Consider the following 17300-nt stretch of genomic DNA (forward strand, 5'->3'; position numbering starts at 1 on the left):
CAGCAAGTCTTTGTTAACGGGCTGGATGGTAAATATTTTAGGTTCTGCGGCCACATGGTCTCTGCCGCTGTGGCGTGAAAGCAGCCACAGACGGCACGTAATGACGGGTGTGGCCGTGCGCGGATAAAGTTTGTTTCTAAAAGAGGCTCTGGTTTGCCCACGTGGGTGACAGTCACCGTGTCTGGGCCCGGAGGAGTCTCCACAAGGTTGACGATGCACCAGGAGAGACAGCGGGATGCAGGAGAGGATGTGAGCGAGATTTCATCTTTATGAGACAGCCGTGGACCAAACCCTCTGTGCACATCTGTACGTGCGATTATGTGACCAGGGAGAAAATACGGAAAGGTAAATCCTAGACTGTGTCCTCAAGGGTTAACAGAGAAGATGGGGCCTCAAGCAGAAAGGAAAGATGGGCTAAACCCCTGAAAGTCTGCATTTTCCTGTGTAAGCTTTTATGTGAAATTGTACGCCTGGGATTACGATATGAAAACTCCGTGTAAGAAATAAAGAAATGGGAACGTCCCCAAGCCTTTGGAAAGAAAAGTGACCGCACAGCAGCCTCTCAGAAACCGAGAACCAGCAGCATCCAGGGAGGCAGGACCCCAGGCCCGTCATCCGGCTGTGCAGCCCCAGTGGAGTGGCTGCCCCGTCCCCAGCCTAGTGTGCCCGTGTGTGAAATGAGAGCAGCTAAAACATATGACCCCTTAAACCCTCGCCTCCCTTAGAGTCACTTCTAGGTCCAAGAGAGACGGGCCGTGAGAACCACTGAGCCACATGGGAGGGTGTGGCGGGCGCTGGGCTGGGTGGGGAACAGGCAGCGGGATCCTGGCACCATCCGCGCTGACCACCCGCCCACCAAGGGCAAGAAGGGGGCCAAGGAGTGACTGAGCCAGCCAGCCAGCCTTCCCCAAGGGGGCCGGCCCACTCGTGAGGCTGGGGGCCCAGCCTCCCACCCCTCCGACCTCCAGGGTCTCCTCCGCTGGAGCTCCATCCGGAGGAGGCCGGATGCTATTTTGAGAGAAAGACCCGTTTCCCTCTCCCGGTCTTTGCAGTCCCTCACGGAGCGGGTAGCCTGCTCCGGGCTCCGGGCTTTGGTGGAGGGGTGCTGGAACCAGCAGCAAGGCCCCCTGGCTTTTGCTTCTAGAAGTCTAGTCGCACTAAGGATGGGAGGGTCTTCCTGAGACTGGAAAGAAAGAGCCTCTGCGGAGGGACAGGATGCGGCAGGGCAAGCAGGGACCCTACCGACCCCAGTTACACGGAAGTTCCCCATAAACAAGCAATCTTTTTTTAGTATGTGTCCCAACCATTGCCCAGAACGTACTTATACTGGAAAATTTTGTTGTTTATCTGAAAATCAAATTTAACTGGGCATCCTATTTGTTTGCCTGTTTGTTTCTGGTCTTGGTTTTGGGGTCTCTTTTTTGCTAAATCTGGCTCTGCTAGGGGGTGAGTCTGGAGCCAGCCACGCCCTCCAGATGGCAGGAGGACCACAGAACTGCTGGATGTTGGGGACGCAGGCTTGGTGGAGCCAGCGTCAGGGCCACTGTGACACACCCAGAGTCGATGCCCAACCCAATTTCCTGGCATCGCAGAAGCCGCCCGGATGGCAAGGCACCCAGATGGCCAAGGCCTGGGAAATAGGGCATCGAAAACATGCGCACCTCTGGGCACCCACCTGCCCTTGGGCGCTTCTAGACCCAGAGAGGACGGAGCTGAGCCCTAAGACACAGGATGACCTGCGGCAGTATGGCGGGGCGGGGGGCGGGGGGAGCTTCCCACCAGCCTGTGAGGTTAATTCATCGTAAACTAAAGTCCCTTCCCTGCCCTCTGAGTTCTGAGACGGGATTCACACCCAGATACAGGCAAGGGGGTGAGGGGGGTCCGCCCTGAGCCCCGCCGGCTGCGGGGTGGGAAGGGCAGGAGGTCTCACCAGCCTGGAATTCCTGCGGGCGTCCTTGTGGCGTCCTGACAGGTACCCCAGCTCGGCCTGCTGGACGCACAGATGCTCCCTGTGAGGGGACGAGGGCAGAGTTTGAAAAGGAGCAAGAAGAGGAAAAGAAACAGGCGGACGACCAGTGCTCCCCAGTGGGGCGGCACCAGCGGTGGTCCTAGCGGGCTCCGAGGTCAGAGGGCAGAGCCATCACTGCCACCCAAGCCTGGCCCAGCCGCTCGGCCTCCACGTCCCACATGCCGAGGGCTGCCTGCCCGGCGCTCTGCACAGTGGGGACTCTCTCAGGTAATTCCCCAAACAGTCCCACATACAGGCGCTACTGCTGTGACACCCATTTTAGAGACAGGCCGACTGACCAGTGACGACACCCAGTCACCCAGCACAGGGTCACACGGCAGGAAGAGGCCGAACCAGGTCTGAAACCAGGCAGCGGGCTCCAGGGGCCAACACCTCCACCGCAGCCCATGGGGAGGTCAGCGAGAGCACGCCTCCCTCACAGATGCCTGGGGCCAGGGCCGGAAAGGGCCTGGAAAACCCATTCTAGAAAGCACAGAGTTGTGGGCCGAGAGGGGACATTTCAAGTTGTGTTTTCTAGCCAGAGAGATTCGGACAGGAAATCCAAGATCTGGACTTGGGGGCCGGAGTGGGGGCCCTATCTTGCTCCATCATAAATTTGCTGGGTCACCCGAGGAAGGTGACTCACCCTCTCTGGGTCCACCTATACCACCTTCTGCCAGGCCACTGCTTGCTCAGGAGTTGAGCTCCCCGGGAAGAATGGGATGCCATTGACCCCAGATAAGTCTCAAACATACGGGGTCACCAGGAGCTGTCCCGGGAGACAGTCGCCTCCGGGGAGGCCTCCGCCCTCCAGGCACACACCCCAGCGCCTACTCTGCACCAGCGCCGGGCCAGGCATGTCATGCCCATCGTGGGAGGAGCGCGAGGGAGGCCCCCTGGGTGGGGAGCCAGGCCCCGCCAGTGGGGGAGGTGACATTGGCCCCGAGCCCAGGGGGAGCAGTGGGTCAGGCCAGCATCTGCCCAGGAACCCCCGCCCCGCTTCCTGGCCATGCGATCCTGGGCAAGTCGTTTTCTATTGTTGGGACGCAGTTTCCTCGCCTGGAAAAGGAGGCTGAGATTTCTCACAGGGCTCTTTAGAGGTTCAAGGACAGGATGAATATAACGCCTCGAACAAGTCGTGGCTGCTGCTGTTGTCAATCAGAGAGGGTGACGAGGTGGAGGGCAGGGCGCCCCAGGAGCAAAGAACAGCATTCACCTCAATAAACGCGCGTTGGATGAGAGACCCGGGGAGCCGCAGCCCCCGTGACGCGACTCTCCACTGCCCGGGTGCTGTTTCGCAAGACCAAGGCACAGACTCATGCGGGAAGAGCCAAGGCACATTTGCGGATAGGCTAAGGCCCGGTGGGGACAGGAGTAAATAATGAAAGAAAAGTCTAGAAAGGTCGAAGGTCAGAAAGGACCCTGAATGCCCCCCAAGGGCAGTAGGGAGCCACGGAAGAGATTAGAGCAGAGGAGGGAGGGGCAGGGGGAGGAGGGGTGGGGTGGGGGCTGTGAGAGCAGCAAGGAGGCTGCTGCCGCAGACCAGGGATGGAGGAAGTGGCCTGCACCGGCGCGGCGCGCCGGGGAGGAGGAGGTAGGACCGAGGGAGAAATGTGCAGGGGCTTCTGGCAGGAGAGCCGCAGGCGGCACAGCCAGGGAGGCGGGGCGGCGTCAGGCAAGGATGCTGCGCTTGAAGGCACCAGAGCTGTGAGCAGCCACGCAGCCCAGGCCTCGAGCTTGCTCCCGGGCCCCGCTGTGCTCACCACGTTTCTCTCTGGGCCCAGACCTCTTCCACGGTCCCCAGATCTGTACCAGCTACCGCCTGTCCTCTCCTCGTGGACAGCCTCTCTACCCCGTCCCCCACCCCCACATCCCATCCCGCCAGCAATCCTGTCCCCTCCACCTTCGAATGTATCCCAAAGTGGCCCTGTCTGTCCCCACTAGGATGCCAGCTCCAGGGGTCAGGGATTTTTGTGTTTCTGTGCGCCTGGCACTCCATAAGCCCTCAATTAAGACACATGGAGGGAGTGACTGAATCTTTCTCTTCCAGCCTCTGTCCAGCTCAGTCAGTCTGCCCTTCACTCAAATCCAGCCCCCCCGACGTCCTGCTGCTGCGCACACGCCCGCCTCAAGGCCTTTGCACCTGCTGTTCCCTTTGCCTAGGATGCTTGTCCCCCAGAGGCCAGCATGACGCTTCTTCTCAGACTGTTGAGGTCTCAGGAACCATCGGGACCTCCTCAGTGAGTCTCCTTGGGCCACCCTGTCTGACAGGCCTTCCACGCGCTGTCTCTCCATCACCTTTCTTGACTGCACTCAGGGCTGGTGGAAGTTACGTTATTGATCACGTTCCTTCTTTACTGCCTCTCCTCCTCTGCACTCTAAGCTCTGTGAGACCAGGTCCTCCTGCCGTATTTGCTGTGTCCCCAGCACCCAAGGACGGGGCCAAGCACGTGGCTGCGCTCAGGACATGCTTGTTGACTGAATGAATAACTGGGAGCTCCCTCTGTGGCCTCTTACAGAGAAGACCCAACCACGCTCCCCAGGAGGAAGCAGAGAGGAGCAAGCAGGTGAGCCCCAAAACACACTTTTTAGAGGCAACAGCACTCGTCCTTACTTGAGGCCTCTCTTCAGTGCTTCGAAGATCTTCTTCACCTGCTGCGGCTTGGGGTCGGGGCCCACAGACCCCTTCCGCAGTGTGCCGTACATCTTGGAGGATTTCGCAGGCATCCGAGATCTCACTGAGTTCCCGTGGATGGACTTTCTGTGAGAAGGAATGGAGGGGTCAGAGCAGAGGGATGGACAAAGCCCGTCCAGGGGCAGGCACTTTGGGAACAGAGGCCCTGGCCCCAGGCAGTCAGGAGACCTGGCTCAGGCCCACCCCATCGCCAGCAAGCTTCATGGTCTTGAGAAAGTTGCCTAAACTCCCTGGGCCTTGGTTTCCTCATCTGTAAAATGAGGGCTTGGATTTGAGGATTAAAATAATAATAATAATAATAACCGGATATGAGAAATTAACTTACAGTGAGAAATACAATCGAGCAGCCCAAATGCCAATGTCCTCTGTTCAGCATGCTCTGTCTGTGCAGGCAAAGCAACGTGGGAGGCCAAATCGTAGTCCTGTGGTGTACCCGTTGGGTGGGCACCCAATGGCTTTGCCTGCCCAGCTGCCATCCCCCTCCCTCTGTTAATAGCACCTCACTTTCCTCTGGGGCACCTCTCCAACGCTGCTCTTTATACATGTGGTTTGGAGGGAGATGGCCTAACAAATCACCACACACACACGCACACGCACACGCATACATGCGCATTCTGAGGCACACCCATGTCCCAGTCCTGGGATGGTCAACATATTCTACCCCCGGCCCAGGGAGAGGCACGGGACACAAGTCCAGCCAGGAACCCTGCCAGGAATTCGGTTCCAAATTCACTGGAGGGGGAGGTTCTTCCCACCAGCATGTCTCATCTCAGGGAACACACACCTGGGGCTTCCGGCCGCCTCCTTTGCCACCATGTAGGGAGAATGGAGCCAACACGGAGAGAAGCAGGTGGAGACCGCCCAAATCCACATGACGAGCTCCTGGATCCAGCTATGCCTGAAGCTAGAGCTGTCCATGGACTTTCGGATACATACCACTTGGTTCTCTTTTTGGCTTACGCCTATTGGAGTTGAGAGTGTGGACTGGATGATCCTAGGAACTAATGTCTCCCGGCTGGGACAGCTGTGTCTCTCAGCCTTCCAGCATTGATCGCAGTTGTGCAGGGCCAGGGTGCCCTCGTTACACTATGGAATTGGTTTCGTTGGCATCGAAGCCCCCTCTAGAGTCTTGTGATGCTGCACCTTGTCCACTCAGCTCGGGACTGGGGCTGGCTGGCGCAGCCTGCACTCACCACCAGGCGTGTTTAAGTCCATCTCATCCTCTAAAGACACTGCCCCCCGACCCCGTGGCCTCATGGCTGCCTTCTCACAAAAGAGACGAGGGAGTGACACATAAAGCCCACCGCTGGGTCAGTTTCTTAGAGGGGAGCTGCTAGCCGTTCTCTCCCCATCCTCCCCTGGTGCACAGCTTCCACCGCGTGCACCAGGGCCCCACGGCGATGGCTGAGCATCAAGAGGGGAAGAAGGACCCTGAACAGCCTGGCGAGCAGGCCACCCACGGCTCCATGCTGTCAGCAGAGAGGGAGGAATAAGCGTCTCATTTAAGCCCCTGTATCTGGGGGTTCCTCGTCAAAGGGACTTCCCCTCTACACTAACACGCCACCGAGCCTCAGTTTTCTCATCTGTCAAATGGGAAAACCATGGAACCTCCATCAGAGGGGGGTGCTAGGAATTCTCTCAGATGCCAGGTCAAATGTTTGGACAACGGGGGCACTTTGTAGGTGCTTCATAAATGTTTGCTCTCATAATGCTAATCACAGCCTGTCTGCATCCTCCCTGCACCCGCAGCCTGGGAAGCCGTAGGTGCTCAGCAAACGCCCAGCTGAACTGAACAGGGAAACAGAGCGCGCCAGGGGGCCCGGAGAGCAGACAGATCCCGGGACCCACGGTGCTCAGCTGGATCTGGAAGGAAGAGCAGAACCAAAGGTGCGCCCCAAGAAGTGTGTTCCAAGTCGGGGCACAGAGTGAGCAAGGGGGGAGAGGAGGCGCTAGAAGAGTCTGTGTGTGACGGGCGTGCGCGGACACGAGGAGCGGACACAAGCTTGACTGAAGCGGAGGCGGGAAGATGCTGGAGGGGCCGGACCATCTTGGGACCCCAGGATGGGCGGGGGGAGGAGAGGGTCAGCTCCCAGGGAAAATGCAGCGGCAAAGACCTTGACAGTGACAACTAACATCTCCGCAGAGAAACTAAACTCGGGCCATGTCTATCGGGCCACCAGACCCGCCACCACCACGCAGCCCGCGGGCCTGGGGAGCTCACTGATAACCCGAGGAGAAGGTGCGCGCTGAGCGTCTGCTGTTGCCCGGCGCTTGCTTGGGGCTCTGTGTAAATATCAACTTCCACAACCATCCTGGGAGGCAGGTATTATTAACCCCATGGCAAGAGAGGGAAACTGAGGCTCAGACAAGTGACTTGCCCCAGATCACGTAGGCGGCGGAGCAGGGATCCAAACCCAAGTGTCTGCAGACCTCAGCCTGGGATTGTAACCGCCCAGCAGGGCGCAGGGGCAGGATCCCCTCTGCGTCCTCAGAACCGCCTGGAGGACTAGTCAGACTCAGATTACTGATCCCCCAAACAGGGTTCTAACGTGTTCCCAGGTGCTGCCAATGTTGTCGCTCCTCGGATCACACTTTGAGGACCACTGTCTGGGATTCACCGTTTCCACTTCACTCTGAGACGTCCTCCTGCTGGCAGCCCAGCTCCCGGTCTCCTTGGGAGCCCGTCACAGTCTGCTGCCCTTCGAGGCCTAAAATCGAGGGCACAGGACTCCTCCATTCCTTCGAACACCCGGCCCAGGCTTCCTCCGAGCCAGGCGCCGAGATGGGGGCCCAGGGGCCGGAGTCCCACCCTCGAGGACCGCCGGCTGGAGAGCCAGGAGGGGGCAAGCAGGACACAGCTCCAGCTCCTTCGCCAGGCCTGGGAGAAGGGCCACGGGGCTGCCACCAGGCCCTGGTCCCCGAGAGGCTCCTCGGGTGGCCAGGCTGTGTTTCCAGCCCAGCCAGATGCTGCGCATTCCACGCGCCGACGCGGACACCTGCTGTTGACTCAGTAGAGAGGAGCTGTGCCGGCCGCCCCTGCTGACGGGGACCGAGCCCCAAGCCCCGGGTTCCCCACACGGCTGCTCGGCTGTGTCACAACAGTATGCCAGGAACACGGATTCCAGGCCCGCTGAGAACGGGGTTCAGAGGATGCTGCAGCCGGAAAAGACCTGGAACCCTGCCTTGGACCCTCAGGCACCTCGCCAAGCTGGGAGCCCACACTGTTTGGTGGGACACACACTCCTGGCCAGTCACCCATGCTCAAACCCCAGCCCCAGAGGTGACAGGTACTTAACCTGGGGAGTCTCAGTTTCCTCATCTGCAGAAGGGGCCTAGTCAGCCCCACGAAGCTGTCGTGAGATAGTCAGTTGCTCAGCAAGTATTTACTGAGCAGCTACTGCGGGCCAGATGCCATTCCAGGGGCTGCGGGGGAACAGCAACCAAGACAGACAAGAGCCCTGCCCCCTGAGCTCCCGTGCCAGCTGGGGCCACCGTGGGAAGCGTAACAAGCATAGGATCCAGACCCGACACCGGGTCTCTCTCTGGCTCCTCCAGTTACAAACTGTGTGACTTTGGGTAGGTTATCGAACCTCTCTGTGCCTCAGTTTTCTCATCTTTAAAATGAGGGCCAGAGAAAGGGTTCTTTGGGAGTTACACAAGTTAATAAGTGGTAAGGGCTTCGAGCCATGCCCAGCAAAGGGAACGGGAGATATATATGTAGGAGTTAAATAAGATAATAAAAAAAAAAACCATATATCAGATAGTGCCTAGTGCGGAGGAAAGCGATAGAGTTGGAATAACGAGTTTAAACAGGATGATGGAGAAGGCTCCTCCAGCCAGGGGATGAGTAAGTGAAGGTGCTGTGCACGGAGTACTGGGCACAAAGCCAGGGGCCTCATTAGTGCTGGGGCTGTTAGCCACGTCTTATATGTCAAGTGACACTTTCCAGAGCCCAAGAGGGGCTGTGCTCCCTCCTCCCTCACCCTCCCCGAGACCACATCACCCACCTCTTGGAACACGCCCTCCACAGAGTTGCCATCTCCGGGCCGGCAGAGACGGGCAGGGCCGCAGCTTGGGGAGAGGGGGGTCCCGGGCCGGCCGGGGTCCTTGCGGGCGCGCGGGGTGGACAGGCAGCTGAGCCGGGGCTGCAGCAGCCGCGCTCACCTGCCGGCTTCCAGGGCTCCGCGCCCCTGCAGCTGTGCCTGGAAGCCCGGCTCCCGTCTAAGCCTCGACAGGACGGGGCGGGTGGTGGTGGTGGCGCCCCAAAGGCCACCCGGCCAAGGAGGCGAGGCGTCCGCCTCCGGATGCTGAAATCAGGCTGCGCGCGGGCGGGCGGCGTTGCACGGGGTGCAGGGAGCAGCCTCCGGGGGCGGGCGCTCCCCCGGCTCTGGGAGGACCCTGTAAATATTCAGTAGCTCCTGCCCGCCAGCTTCCAGATGAGCACACGCGACCTGCTGCAGCCACCCTCACGGGAGGCCCGCGGGCGGGGTCGTTGGGAAACTCTTTGTCTCCAGTGGGGACTGGAGGTGGGTGTGGACAACTCCAGGACCGACTGGACAGCTTCAGGCCAGCACTCCAGCCGACGCCACTGTCAGCTGCCTGCTCCCCCACGTCTGGTGGCCCTGGGTGGGCCGGAGGACGACGGTCAGGCGCGTGGCCCTGGAAAGGTTCAAGCCCTACTCTGCGCTAGCCCGCTCCTCCTTACGCCCGTCTCTGAGCTCTGGCCCTTTCCACAGTCAGGGAAACTGAGGCTCGGTGATCGGCTTCTGGGCCGAGTCTGTGCCCCTCACTGCTCCACACGCACGCTGTGCTCTGTCTCCAGCCTCCTCTCCTGGAAAATCGAGGGCTGCTGCTTGGTTTTCCCACCCACACTTCCCAGCTGCCCCAACGGAGGAAGCCCAAGGCGGCACACGGCCCCTGGTTCAGGAGGGCACCTGCCTGACAGCCTGGGGGAGGCGAGACCTGGCTGAGGAGAGGCAGGAAGGGGTTAAGGGCAGCCGCGCGTGTCAGCAGGGCGGCATGGGAAGCATCAGGGTGGGCCTCTTCTTCGCCTCCCCCGCGCATCTTATTATATATGACCTTATATCATAAAATATCATTATATATTGAGTATATATGGCCATATTGTAGCAATCATTCACACCTTAGTGTAAAATTTCCCTACCAGATTACTTTCGCAAGTGAATTCTTTGTGGAATAAACAGCTCTGTCCAGAGTCAAAGGGGTTTCAGGTACCAGGACAGGGGCGGGGACCAGGGACAAAGCGGGCATCAACCTGCTTAGTGGAGCCCTGCTGTCCTGCTCTCCATCTAAGGTTATTGTGCCTGACCAGCCCCAGCCGCTGAGTGCCTTGGCTGTGTGGCTGCGTTTCAGCCTGCTTGAATTACCTGGCAAATAAGGCCAGAAGGTGGGGCCTGAAACCCAATCCAGGCCATCTCGCCCCAGAACCAGGGGTCCAGACCCCAGGGAGATGGACAGAGACAGGAAGTTAAAAATAGACGTGCTTCTTCCCCGTCCTCATGGGCAGCTTCGCCCTCACCCACCAACAAGGGGACTGTGGAGGCCAGATGGTGGCCACTCAGGGACCTCAGAACCCACCGAGGCCAGGCACCCTCCAGAATTCCCCGAGGGGGCCCCCAGGAGGAGGAGCCCCCAGGAGTGACCAGGACATTTACAGCCATCAGGGCCATCTTTCTCAGACGAGGACAGACCAGGCGGGGCCTGACTCCTGGCCTTGCTGATGACCCATGAGCCCTGGTGTCATGGGGTCGGATCCCCTCTGTTCTCCTTCCGTCGAGAGCTGACCCCAGGAATCCAGGAGGCGGCCCACCTTGGGATATTCGGGGCAGAACTCCCCGTGGGGCCTGAGGGGACATTTCTCACGGACGCAGGAAGTCCAGAGGCCCCCAGAGGCCTGACGGGAGGGGATATGCAGGCAGGACCGGCTATAGAACTCTTAAGGCTCAGCCCAAAGGAAAACGCAGGACTCTTTGTTCAAACTTGCGCGAATTTCTAGATGGTGACAGTGGAGCGTTAAATCCAAGCGCAGGCCCCACGTGAGCGCAGGGGTCGCACGCCCGTGCAGCTGGCCTTGGCTGCGGGGTCTGTGGACCCCTGCCCTGCTGCCAGAGCGCAGGGACCAAGTGCCCCAGGGGGACCAGCTCTGTGCCGGGGCGCCCAGCTCAGGAGGGTCGCGTGGGCTGGATGCCCCCCTCGGCCGGGCCATCTGCACAACTGTCCTTAGCAGCCCCGATTACAGACCCGCGGGGTGGGAGACCCCGACGGAGCCCAGGAAGAGGCCGCTGTGAAACGGCATCATTGGCTGGCCGATCTGTCACCAGCCCCTCCCAGCAGCTTTTATGGCCCGCCGTGTGCCCTCCTCACGGTGGCGTCACACATTCTCCTCCCGGAGGCGTGGAGGCAGGGGCACTGGGCACTAACTCCCTCTGGGGCTTTGGCCAAATTTCTTCCTGTTCGGGGCTTCAGTTTCCTGTGCCTCAGCCCTTCGGTGGCTCCTCTCACACAGTGAATGTCCTCACTGGGGCCCATGAGGCCCTGCAGGGCCCTCCTCCCTCTCTCTCTACTGCCCCTCAAGCCAGCCGCATGCCACTTCTGTCCCTCAGAGTTCATTCCCACCTCAGGACCTTTGCACTTGCTGTCCACTCCACTGGAACGCTTCCCCAGTGCCCCGTCTGCACGCGATCGGCTCCTTCTCTTCTCTCTGGCCTTCACTTAGAAGGCTCCCTGCCTCATCGAGCTGCCCTCTCGCACCCGGTTCTGACTTCTCACAGCACTTGCCACCAGCCGAATCCATCTCCATTATTGTCGGCTCATTTCTGCCCCGACAGGAGGGGGGGCCCAGGTCTGTGCCCAGAGCCTGGGTGCTCGTTAGTCTCTATGGAATGACTTAGGGACTCCTCAGGTCATCTGGGACACTCCGGGATTTCACTCGTGAGGTGCCCCTCCTCCCAGGTGCGGCTGGGAGCTGAGCAGCCCAGAGACCAGGTGGGAGAGTGAAGAGGCCTAACTGCAGGGCCAGGCATCAAGGTGGGGGGCTACTGTCAGCTGTTGAACCCCTGGAAAGGGCTATAGGAGGGACCAGGCCTGGTCTGGGGCTCCGGGGGTCCTCCCCGGACATGGCCTTGAGGCTAAGTCCCAGAGAAGATTAAGCAGGAGCTGGCCAGGGGAAGAGGAGTGGGAGAGCTCCAGGTGGAGGGCACGGTCTGTGCAAAGGCCCAGAGGGGAGAAAGGGCAACGTGGCTAAAGCACAGGGTTAAACATGAGGCCCAGCGGGGCCAGCTCACAGGGGCTGTAAGGCCACACGAGGGGCCTGGATCGTATTCTAAGTGAGATGGGCACCTCTGGAGGTTTCAGACAGGGAGTGCCATGATGAGATTTGGTTGTTGACTGACTCACTGACCACCAGGTTCTGCGCCCTGCTCTCCTTGGACAGGTGGGTGTTCGGGCCCTCAGGGTGCCTGAGGGGCTGCGACTCCCCAGGCCTGACAGCTGGCAGGTGGTGCCCCAGGGGCTTGCGCAGTGCCCGACATGAAGCGCTGGAGCCAGGGTGCCAGGCGGGCCTGGGCTGAGCGGGCCTGAACCTGCCTGCCGGGGACGCGCTGCGGCTGGAGGACACACGGCGGGTGGTCGTGAGCTCGGGTCCGGAGGCCCAGCCCCGGCCCAGCCCGGCTCCACGGACGCGGCTCCTTCCCCTCTGGAAACTTCCCACAGGACCTGCTGTGCGCCGGCGTGTGCCAGTGCTTGTCACGTGTCACCTCGTCACACCCTCATGACAACCCCGAGAGGGAAGGCCGTTCGTGATCCTCATTCACAGGTGAGGAAACCGAGACCCAGAGAGGTGAAGTCACCTGCCCCAGGTCACAGCATTCTGTCCAACAGGAAGAACATTCCATCCCAACCCCACCCCTCAGAGACTAAGCTCCAACTCTGAACCAGTCTTGCTGTGTGGCCTTGGGTGAGCGGCTCCGCCTCTCTGAGCCTCGCTTTTCTGGTCTACCAAGTGGGTCTGATAAGCTCAGACAGATCGACTCCTGGGACCGACTGCAGGAGCGTGCGAGATGACACCTGTTCAGGTCTCGAGGAAATCACAGGTTTCTCCTGACACTGAGTCTCTCTCACACATCACACACGCACACACACACGCACCCCGTGTCCTGGGCTGCAGGCCTGGCAGGAGAGGGAGCTCAGGGAGCCTGGCAGTGGGAGGAGGATGTCCCTGCGTCCCCGCCCGGCCCTGGAACCAGCCCCGCCCCCACGGCCCGGGCAGAACTTACGCGATCCTGCGGCTCTGTGCGCTGCTGAAGCCTGCGAACGAGGCGCTCCGGCCCACGACCCCCACGGCCCCTGCGTCCCCCGAGGACAGGAACCGCACCCTCACCGACATGGCCGTGACCTACAGGGACAGGACAGACAGTCAGCCTCGCATGTCGCCGGGCGGGTGCCGACCCCGGCCGCCCACCCGCCACCATGGGCCCGAGGTCCTCACAGCAGCCCCAGAGAGGGGCTGGCCAGTGCTGTCCCAGCTCACAGATGAGGAAACTGAGGCTCAAGGAGGTTAGGGACCCTGCCTGGGGCAAGTGCAGGAGCGAGATTGGAACCCAGGTCTCCGTACTCTGCGCTCGGGTCCTTAATGCCTGAGCGATGCTGAGTGCTCGTGCGGCTGGAAACAGCGCCTCCTGAACCCAGGTCTTCTCACCTCCCCCTGGGCTGCTCCTCTCTGCCAGTGACCCCCCCCCCACCTCACTGAGCACCTGCTGTGTGCCAGACACTGTGCTGGGGATGCGCACTGAGCAAGGCGGGCAGAGTCCCTGCCCTCCAGGGCTCCTGGTCCAGCCCCTAGGCAGTTGCAGTAAGGAGTCGATGGGGAAGTGATGGGGCTAGCCCAGGGAGAGCCGGACCCAGCCACGGAGGAGGTGACCAGGAGCTGAGAAGGCAAGGCTGAGGAGGGGAGACGGGAAGGGAAGGGAAGGGAAGGGAAGGGAAGGGTAGCTAAGGCAGAGGGAACAGCATGGGCAAAGGCCTGGAGGTGCAGAGGACATGGTGTAATCCAGAAAAAGAAGGAAATTCAGTGGATTGGGGCATGGCTCCGGGTGAGGTTGGAGAGGTCAGCGCAGCACAGGTCACGGGCGCCTTGGTGGCTCCAGGGAGGAGTTTGGCCTTGCAGTTCAGCAAGGGCAACTGGGAGCCATGGAGGGTTTTGAGCAGGGAGTGACAAAGCCCAATTCGCATGAGGCCGGGCTGCCGATCAAGGGTTTCCAGAAGCCCCTGATCCATGGCCCGCCTCCGACCTGGGCTGCGAAGAGGCCAGCCCAGAACCTGGCTGTCTTTTCCTTTTTCCAAACCACCTCTAGATTGGAATAACGCCACCCCATCCCCTGGGAATGTCACCCAGCGTCTTCCATCATGGACGATCGGAAAGTTCGCCCCATATCTAACCTGAATCTCTGCTGATACAGTTTCCTACCTTGCTCCTAGCCAGGGTGGAGTCGGTCCAAGGATGCCAGGGACCCCACTGCCCAGGCCCAACCCGTAAAGAATCTCCACCCCCCCAACTCCGTCGCTGTCATCCCGCTTGGCGAGGCCCCTGCCTTCCACGTCCCCTCACCCAGCCGCTGAACCCAGGCCCCACGCCTTTGCTCACATTGGGCCTCTGCCTGGAGCGACATTCTCTTTCAAGCCTCGTCCCTCCGGAGTCCAGTCCCGCATTTGGTCCGCAGTCAGCCCCGGCCCTAGGCTCCAGAGCCTCACTCTGCTCCCCCCGCCCCCGCAGATGGGTGCAGCCCCCGCCCCACTGCCCCACGTGTGCTGCACGCAGGCGGGTGAGGGAAACACAAAGGCTGGCCTGGCTCTGACCACGGCGGTGCCTGTGCCTCTCAGCGGCTCGGGGCCTCAGTGACCACGTCCGTGGAATGGAAATTCAGGGAAGGACCACGGGACAATGTGCTGAGAGCACAGGACGCGGAAGAGACGGGAAGAGGCGGCTGTTTGGGCTGCTGGCCGGCCAGACCCCAGCCCTGGGGGAGCTGCTGAGTGGACGAGCCAGGGAGCGACCACCAGCCCTGACGGGCCGCTGGCGAGCATTTGCTGTGTGCCCACCAGGGCCAGGGACTGTCACACGCTATAAACCCATGAGCTGCGCCCTGTGTGTGGATGGGGACGTTGAGGCAGCCTGGTGGCGGAGCCCTCATGTACCCAGTGCTCGTCACTGAGCCAGCCCCACGCTCGGCGCTCAGTGTCAGCCAGCTCAGTGAAGTCGCACGGCCCTCTTAGGCATGGGGGCCATTGCAACCTAACTCCACAGCTGAGGAAACTGAGGCTCAGCGAGGTGACACGACGAGTCCAAGAGCCCAGCGGGGAGGCGGCAGAGCCAGGTTTGGAATGCGAGTGTGACTGCTGCTGCCAGCACTTCTCACCGCGCAGTCTGGGGTCCCCACGGCCCCCACCTGTGCGGGCTGCTGCCGGCCTGGACCAGGTCGCGAGAGTCAACTGTTAAGGTTCCAGGAATTTCGGTAGCTTGGGATCCACTGTGGTGGGAACACGCACCGAGTGGGGCTCCGCGAGCGTGCCCAGTGAGGGCTCCTCCTGCTGGCGTTAGACACTGACGGCCCCCCGCTGCCTTGGCGGCACCTGCTCCGGGCGCCTTCCCAGACGGCTGACCGCCTCCCTCCACCCACCCACCCCTGCCAGCCTGCTGGGCAGCTCCTGCGGCCTCCTCGGCCCTCCGATCCGGGGAGAGCGGGACAGCTGCTCAGCAGCTGGAACCAGCCGCGCCGACTCCCTGCTCAATGCCAGCCCCGACAGCGGTTCACAGCGCATGACAGCGCCCCGAGGTGCCCACCACACTCCTCACATGAGGAAGGAGGCTCCAGGGCAGGGAGATCGGCTTGGGAGCCTCTGTCTCTGCGAGGTCTGGCCGCCCTGGAAGACCCGCCTCCTGGCCGAGCCCTCCTTCTCCTCCAGCCAGACGCGGCCTCCCCTGGCACCGCTGCCTCTGGCTGCGGGCCGGGAATGGTGACCTGCCTGCCCCGCTGGACAGAGAGTGCCCTGCAGGCAGGCCGGGTGCCTGGAAGATTCCAGCCCGTCTTCACAGGCGGAGAACAACGGTGGCAGGCAGAGCTGCCCACCCATGGCCAGCGGGGCCGAGGCCGTGGGGCAATAAGGAGGCTCAGACAGATCCTCTGCTGCGGGCCGGCTCCCAGGTGGGGCTGGGGGCAGCGGCTTCTGTGAAGAGAGCGAGCTTCCCAGCTTTGCAGACCGTGGAGTCCGTGTCACCACGCAACTCCCCGTTCAGAGCGAAAGGTGCCACGGACACTGCAACTGCGCGGGCCGGCTCTGCTGCCCTCACACAGCAGGTACAGAGCAGCAGCTCTCCATGGATGACCCCGGGTGGCCAGCGAGACCTCTGACCCCTGGGTGGCCAGCACGACCTCTGACCCCTGGGTGCCAACTCTCTGCCCACTACCTGCTCTAAGGGCTTCAGATCTCATTTAATTCTCCCAGCACTATATTCAGCGAATACTGTTATTATCCCCATTTTACAGATAAAGGAACCGAGGCTCAGAGAGGAGGGGAAATGACTCAGCCAAGGTCACACAGGTAGGAAATGCCAGAGCTGGGATTTGACCCTGGCACAAGGGACACTCCTGCTGGCTGTTCTGGCTTCCCCAGGGGCTGGGCTAGGGCACACCCCCCCCCCCCCCATGATCCAGACCCCGGACGACGGGGAGGGAGGGGACCCCAGAATGGAAGCAGGTTCGAGAAGGGGACCTGCCAAGCTAGACCCGTGGCCCTGGGGGATGGCCGAGAAAAACCAAGCCCGTCCCCTCCAGGCCCCTGTGGGCCCCTCGGGACTGGCACCAGCGCCCAGACAGCTCAGCCGCTCCGTGAGCCAGGCTGAGACCCCTGACCCTCAGGAGCCTTCGGGGGGCAGCTCCCGAAAAGCCCCAACGAGTGTCAGTCACCTTGACCACAGGCAGCAATGCCTAATGTTTCATCATTAACATGCAAGGGCACTGAGCTCAGAACAGAGGCTGGGCACCACAGGGGCCCCCATTTCTCCCCCTACACCCCCTCCACCCACGCCCCTGCCGGGGCTGGCGTTAACCCTTTAGCTGCTGGATCGTGGGCAGGTCTGGGAAGTCCCTGGGCAGGGCCGCTCGGGCAGCTCCGGGCAGCAGCCTGCAGGGCATGAGACACAGGCCAGACGCCTCGCTGGGCCCCTGGGCAGGGGAGGGAGGCAGAGGAGTCGTGCAGGGCCCAAACCTTCAGTGGCAGACGGCCTGCCTCTTCCGCGGTGTCCCTCGCCGCCTCTCTCTGCCTGGCACCCCGGGCAGCACTGGCTCAGACCGATGCCGCTTGGAGCCAGCTGGCGAGCGCAGGCGGGCAGACCAGCTGCAGGGGCTCCTCACGCAGCCAGCTGCTCCCCAGACTGTCCTGGGCCTTGTCCCCAAGGTGCAGCTGCAGGGAGCAGAGCCACTGCACCGTGTCCGTCTGCCCGCGCCGGCCCCGCCGCCCGCCCGCCGGGGAACCTGCAATTTCACCTCGCGGGAGGTGAGGCTTCTAAATTTAACGGCGTGG

The 17300-nt window shown here is 61.4% G+C and overlaps 1 protein-coding gene across 9 annotated transcripts in view; it reads right to left on the bottom strand.

Moving 5' to 3' along the window:
- RIPOR3 (RIPOR family member 3) overlaps positions 1-17300 on the bottom strand; it is a 74246-nt gene that overhangs the window by 16965 nt on the left and 39981 nt on the right. For 8 of the 9 annotated variants that reach the window (XM_046678732.1, XM_046678735.1, XM_046678736.1 and 5 more), the window contains 3 exons: positions 12998-13116; positions 4623-4769; positions 1931-2009 (listed from right to left, as the gene is read on the bottom strand). In XM_046678732.1, the coding sequence (XP_046534688.1) occupies positions 1931-2009; positions 4623-4769; positions 12998-13116 (345 nt within the window). Of the gene's footprint in view, positions 1-1930; positions 2010-4622; positions 4770-8710; positions 9373-12997; positions 13117-17300 lie in introns of those variants that run through there. The other variant, XM_046678740.1, reaches the window with a different exon arrangement.

The sequence above is a fragment of the Equus quagga genome, chromosome 12 (genome assembly GCF_021613505.1).
Source record: "Equus quagga isolate Etosha38 chromosome 12, UCLA_HA_Equagga_1.0, whole genome shotgun sequence".
Lineage (NCBI taxonomy): Eukaryota > Metazoa > Chordata > Mammalia > Perissodactyla > Equidae > Equus > Equus quagga.